The 6,000-nt window shown below is 42.2% G+C and overlaps 1 protein-coding gene across 1 annotated transcript in view; it reads right to left on the reverse strand.

Annotated features, from left to right (window-relative positions):
- LOC145405276 (uncharacterized) overlaps positions 1 to 5,713 on the reverse strand; it is a 29,475-nt gene extending 23,762 nt beyond the window's left edge. The window contains exons 1-5 of the mRNA XM_080276691.1: positions 5,569 to 5,713; positions 5,168 to 5,362; positions 4,207 to 4,355; positions 2,485 to 2,621; positions 660 to 859 (exon numbers count right to left, since the gene is read on the reverse strand). Coding sequence (XP_080132817.1) covers positions 660 to 859; positions 2,485 to 2,621; positions 4,207 to 4,355; positions 5,168 to 5,362; positions 5,569 to 5,713 — 826 coding nt within the window. The remainder of the gene's footprint in view (positions 1 to 659; positions 860 to 2,484; positions 2,622 to 4,206; positions 4,356 to 5,167; positions 5,363 to 5,568) is intronic.
- Between the last annotated feature and the right edge of the window lie 287 nt (positions 5,714 to 6,000).

Here is a 6,000-nt window from a genome sequence, read left to right on the forward strand (position 1 = left end):
ACTTGGTGAACTGCAGGCCGAAGTTTCCTTTCCTTCAGAGGTCACTCTCCTACCCCCGGTGGGACAGAGAAGACTGAGGGAGGTTTATTTATCCAGGCAGTTTTACCACCTGGTATCTGTGCCATAACGTGAAGGAGCTTCTCCAGCTCACCACTAACCGCATCTAATAAGCCGGGTTTCTTAAATAACAAATTAAAGTCTTTCATGTCATTTCGCGATTTAAACCACTAAAATTGTCACTTTTTGTTTGTTCGTTCTAAACAGTTCGAAGGAATTAATGAAGGGATATATATAGTTCGGAAGTCTCACCCATGATAAAGCAGTTTGAAAGTTGCAAGAAAATTATTGCAGGTGCTGGGGACGCCTACACGTGGTGGCACTAATATAACTGGGCGGCTCCTCTGTCTATACAAGTCCCGCAAATATTTCTCCCCTGGAAGGAGGGTTGTGGACAGCAAGAGAACAACATTAAATCTGCATTCAACTAGGTTCACGCTTCAGATGAGCCTGATAACCCGAAGAAGCCCCACAACGCATGATTAAAAAAAAAAAAAAAGAAAAAAAAAAACTGCCATCGCAAAGGCTATAGATCCTTAACTACTTCTACGTCTACTTTTATGTATACGTCTACGTCTACGCCACAGTAACAAGACCAGTACATATTCTTAACGGCCTGCGAGGGATCTTTGAGGACGCGCATTCCGGGATGGCACACTGCACGTAGACGCCCAAGTTGGAGTCGCAGGAGGAGGAGATAGAGATAGCGGAGTCATCGTCGTCCGTCAGGTGGGCCCACTGCATCTTGTCATCTCTCTCTACGTGGCCAAGAGCTGTTGGCTTGAACGACTCCTTCCCCCGTCTGTGATACAAGTTAGCTTTAGTTTTAGTTCACTTTAGGTTTAAGTTAGGTTTAGGTTAAGATGAAGTTTGCTTTGGTTCAGATTAGGCGAGCCCATTGCATCCTGTTATCTCTCACACTGACAAGCGTTTTGGCTGGCAAGACTCATTCCTTCATCTGTGATAAAGGGGCTTAGGTTAGTATACAGTTTGGGTGGTAATGTAATTCCACGACATTTCTCCATCTCCGTGGCCAAGACCTATAAGCTGGTAAGAGGCTTCTTACCTTGTCTGTGATCAATTATGCTTTGAGGTTAAACATGTTCTAGGTGGTTTGAGGGTCTTTTTAACTCGTGTTAATTTCACTTCCGTATCCATTTGTTATTTTAGTCGTTTTAGGATATCCTGCTCTGGACCGTACCTCACCCTGTCTTTCCATGAGGAAAAAGGTTTGGATGATGATTTATTTAGTACTGACAGTTTGATATTAGACGGTTTATGAGGTTTCGGAGCATATCTTTCCTTGCAGATTTATTCTTCACTTCACACATCTGTAACCTCTTATATTCTGCTGCTGCAAATTATATTTATACTTAGAGGCTTTTGTCTTGTAATAGTTGGAATGAGAGTCTCTTAGCACCTATTCTGCACATCGTATGTCTATGCTCTTGTACGTTGTTGATGCAAATGGTAGACGTATTCTCCGGGATCTGTTGAGTTTATCGTATCAAAGGAAATGGTAAATGTCTATGCGGCCTTTATACAGTATAACAGAGCGTGCCATTAAAGCTTAGTTTTCTTTGGAATAGCAGCGAAAGAAAATGAAAAATAAGACTGACTATAGTTTTAGACTTGATTGCTTTAAATTATTCCAATAAAATTAAAAACTAAATGAACAGCATGGCCGATAGCACCTTTAACATCAACTGATAAAGACCGTTAACCCCTTTTCAACTTAGTTAATGGCAAAGTGTGGTCGTCCTGGAGGGTAATTTTACTAGTAACAGAGGAAAATATCTAACAGCAAAGGCTCATTGAATTCCAAAAAACTACGACTTTCATTCAAGTGTTGTGTGACAGATCCATCAAATGAACAGAGACAACAGTTACAGTGTTCTGGCCATTGGCTATAGCATTACTAGGTCTAGGTCTAAGTTTGGATGTATTAAGATTATACACGTATTTAAGACAGTTTGTTAGCAGGCATAATAATACTCTTGTATATGATGAACTCTAAATGATTAACTTAAAGGTACTCAACTTCAGTTCCATTTCGGTTATCATATTACTTAGGCAGCCACCAAACCAGTATATGCATGTGGAGAGAATAGAGAACGAAACTGACCAGGTAATCTATGGAGCGAGATGGAGGACGAGTGGGAGAAGCAGGGGTGACCAAGAATGGGATATAGGGATGGGATATAGGGATGGAATAGAGATATGACGTGCAAGCTGGGAGGGCAGCATGGAGATTTGTGGCCATCCCTTCGGTTTAAGGAATATGGGTACGATAGGAAGGGTTAAGTAGGGAAAGGGGTACTGAAAGCGGTACCCAATTTCTACGAGTCTCAGTTTAATAAAATCATGAGGAAATTACAAAGATAAAAAGTCATCGTATGAAAAGACTACAAGAATACTGCTAGTTACCTTTCCTTGCCGACAATGGCTTCGCAGAGAAAGGTGATCAATGGTTCCAAATTCTGTTCTCTTTGTCCGCAGAAGGGCATCCATTTCTCGTTTCTCTTGATGTGCAGGTAACCACTACTTCGGAAATACATTTCAGGCTGTAAAACATGTCAATTACTTAATCAAAATATAGCTGTTTAGTTAATGAGGCGATGCTAGTTTGAAGGACAGACAGATGGTGGAGGGCTGGGCGACGTAAGTTTGTGGCCGTCCCCTCCGGGACTGAGCAAGAGATACGGGATAGATATAGATACCTAGATAAAAAAAGAAAAAAGAAAAAGAAAAACTTAAGCCAAGGAGACAGGGCACTGGTAAACAGGGCACAGATACATAAGGATAGAAATACAGAATGATTCAAAAGCTTTCACCGTAAGCAAAGCCACAAACTTATCAATAATCAAGAAGCCGGGCTGAGGTCTTGTGAAATTTGTCCCTTCCTATAAAAAATATTGTTACGTCAACGTCCCATAGTGCCATAGGTTCCAACAGCAGTATTCGGCATAGGAAGGACGTCACCCAGTGAATAGTTTTTCTTAGGGTCAACCTTTCAATGTACTGTACAGTACACAGATCCTTTACATAAGATCAACTCAGGACTAATAACACAGGCTTATCGTGTTCGTTGCTTTATTTTACCAAGTAATTACACTGTCTGCTTCTAAACTCCAGAGCTACACTACCTTCACAAGGCCACAAGCCATACCAAAACAAACTCTTCTATTCTCTCCCCAAACCTTGCTCGACACTCGAATGTTTTACTCTAGGAACAATAGTTACCAAATCGGAGACATCCAAAATATTCCAGACTTTCCTTACACTACATAGCACTAAATTCTTTGGCATACAACTGAAATAAAATTACGTTATTTAACAATCACGTAAATAAAACAGTGACAATAAAAAGAGAATAAGAATGAACGCACAACTTTACAAAGTACCTACACTCACTGCAGCAGGCTATCTGGAAACTGACTCATAATGGAAAAATATGACAACATGTCGAGATTTCTCCAGCACTACCTAACTAGCAATCCAGCATCTTTACCATATATATTCAAGACCCGTTCATTTCGTGATGCCTTGACGCATTATGTAAACTTTTTCATCTATTTTTTTGTCCAATAATTTTTTCCTGTAAGGAGTGTAGGGGTCCGAGGCAAGGCTATCCAGTCTCGACATTTAAAGCAAGTGCGACCAACCTCACTTGTCCCTGAGTGGCACTATGTGAGCAATAAACCACGACAATTCTCCAGCTGCAAGCCCTTTGAGAGCCTCGTCCAATTGGAGCTCCTGACCCACTGTATCAAGAGTTATTTGTTTGTATGTTATTACCTAGCCTAGTAAATAGATTCCCGCGTTGCTCGTGACTATCATTGTATTTTAGTGTTTCTCTCGTTACAGCGCAACGTTGCAGATTGTGAGCAATTTTACGTCCATACCCATTTTACTCAGCCTAGAATTGATATCTCCCCAACTTAAAGGCTCAGCTGTAGCAATAGATTGGCACTATAATGATGCTAATCAGGAAGACGTGTAATGGAAAGTATATAGAACCGTAACATTGTCTTGTTCTGCAATTTGATTCCTTGAAATAAACTGCTAAAAGAAAAAACACATGTTCCAAATCAAGGTAAAAACTACCATAGTTACCGTAAAGAGGAAAAAATAAATAAGAGAACCTGCCTCAGTGTCTATCTGCTTGAGAGAGAGCCTGTAGCAGTTATCCTCATCCCTGGAGTCATCGCAGTCCACATTACCGTCACAAATTTTGCTAGAGTCCACACAGATCCCTGCCTTATTACTCGAACACCACATCTCACCTGATCTACACCCTGTGGAGGAAAGCAAATTATCGCTATATTCCTTATTCCTTAAGTGGTGGCCACAAACGAAAGGACTTTATTCCACCCTGTCCTCATATATCTGGAGGTCCTCTCTCCAACTCGCACCTCTTTCTCATATAGCTCTCCACCGTGGAGGTTATGTTACCTCCATGCCCATTCTTCCATCTTATCCAGTCTCCCCCTCCCTAATGCACTTCACTCACTCCTAGTCATTCCCCTCCCCATTGTCTGAAATAAACAGTCGAAGAATAAAGATGAATACTATGATTAGGAGGGTTGCTAAATGAACATGCGGGGAATACAAGAAAATCCCCTTAACATCATAGAGTTTTAAGGTGGCAATCGCCAAAGAAGTCTCATCTTGGCAGACCATTTAATTAGAATAGTCATCACATTAAAAGTTTTATTCTTGCTACTAACATACTGGTGCTGGATGACCAAGGTCTTCACGTAAGTGGTCTGCCTCGTTACCCGGTCATACACGCCTCAACTCCCTCTCTCCCTTAAAGGAGGATGGTGGACTGCACAAGACCGGTTTTTGCCTGCAGTGTAGGAGATGAGAGCCCGGAGTTGCAACTACTGCTACCATTATCACTACTACAGCCAGACTTCTTTATCAAGTTGCAAAACCTATCCACACACCCACCTGTCCCTCAGCTCCCTCTCCCCCTTGAAAGGAAGATGGAGCACTGCAGGTGGAGAGTTTCAGCCTGCAATCCACTGGGATCACATCGGGATGAGCCTGGAGGTACAGACTACAGTATGCTAATCAATCAGTGAAAAGCAATCCAGAGACTCACCATGGCAGCCCAGTTCATCAGAAAAGTCAGGACAGTCAGGATAGCCGTCACACATTACGCCCTCGCCCAGGTAGTTGATGCAAGTACAGAGCGACTCATCAGTCATGTCCATGCAGTCAGCATAGGAGTCGCATTCTTGATAAGGCCAGTAACAGCCGGAGCCGTCGGCGCAGAGCAGCATACCGCTCTCGCATGCTGGGGAAAGAACATTTTAAGGCGTAAAAATTAGGCAATTCCTTCAGACGAAATCAAACCGGCTGTAGCTGGACGAGTCAGAACCATTAGAATTCATACATTCATAAAATAGTATATAAAGTATTCATGCAAATTATATAAATACTGTAATCCACACACACAGGAATCCATGCACAGAAAATCCTTGTCAACCGCTTTATACTTACAAAAAAAGTAGTCATTGTAATATTCAGCCGCCTGTCTTGCTAACCTCCTAGATGTTCGATTTTGTGTGATGAAGTTTCTGTATGCCGAGGTGTTACTCGCCAACAACACAATCACCACAGCCCACACTACTCTTGCTGTCCCCATTGCTAGAGGTCTGTTCTAGGGGGCTAAAGAAAATTCAGTTTACTTTATGATTGCTAACATCTTGCGTTATGTTGCTCACCACCACCACCACCACCACCATCGAATCAGGTTCTAGATTATGAATCTAGAAGGTGAAGAAGCAGGCGCACCCTCTTCTTCCTAACCACCTTAATCCCGTAAGAGGTGGCCACAAACAAATCCCCTTCAGGTCGCACTGTCTTCTACAATTTGGCTGCTCTCCCTCCAACTCTCGCATCTCTCTCTCTCATATTGCTCTCCACGCAGTT

Source organism: Coenobita brevimanus, chromosome 66, assembly GCF_032717465.1.
Source record: "Coenobita brevimanus isolate Jiangsu-jjx chromosome 66, ASM3271746v2, whole genome shotgun sequence".
NCBI classification, from domain to species: domain Eukaryota; kingdom Metazoa; phylum Arthropoda; class Malacostraca; order Decapoda; family Coenobitidae; genus Coenobita; species Coenobita brevimanus.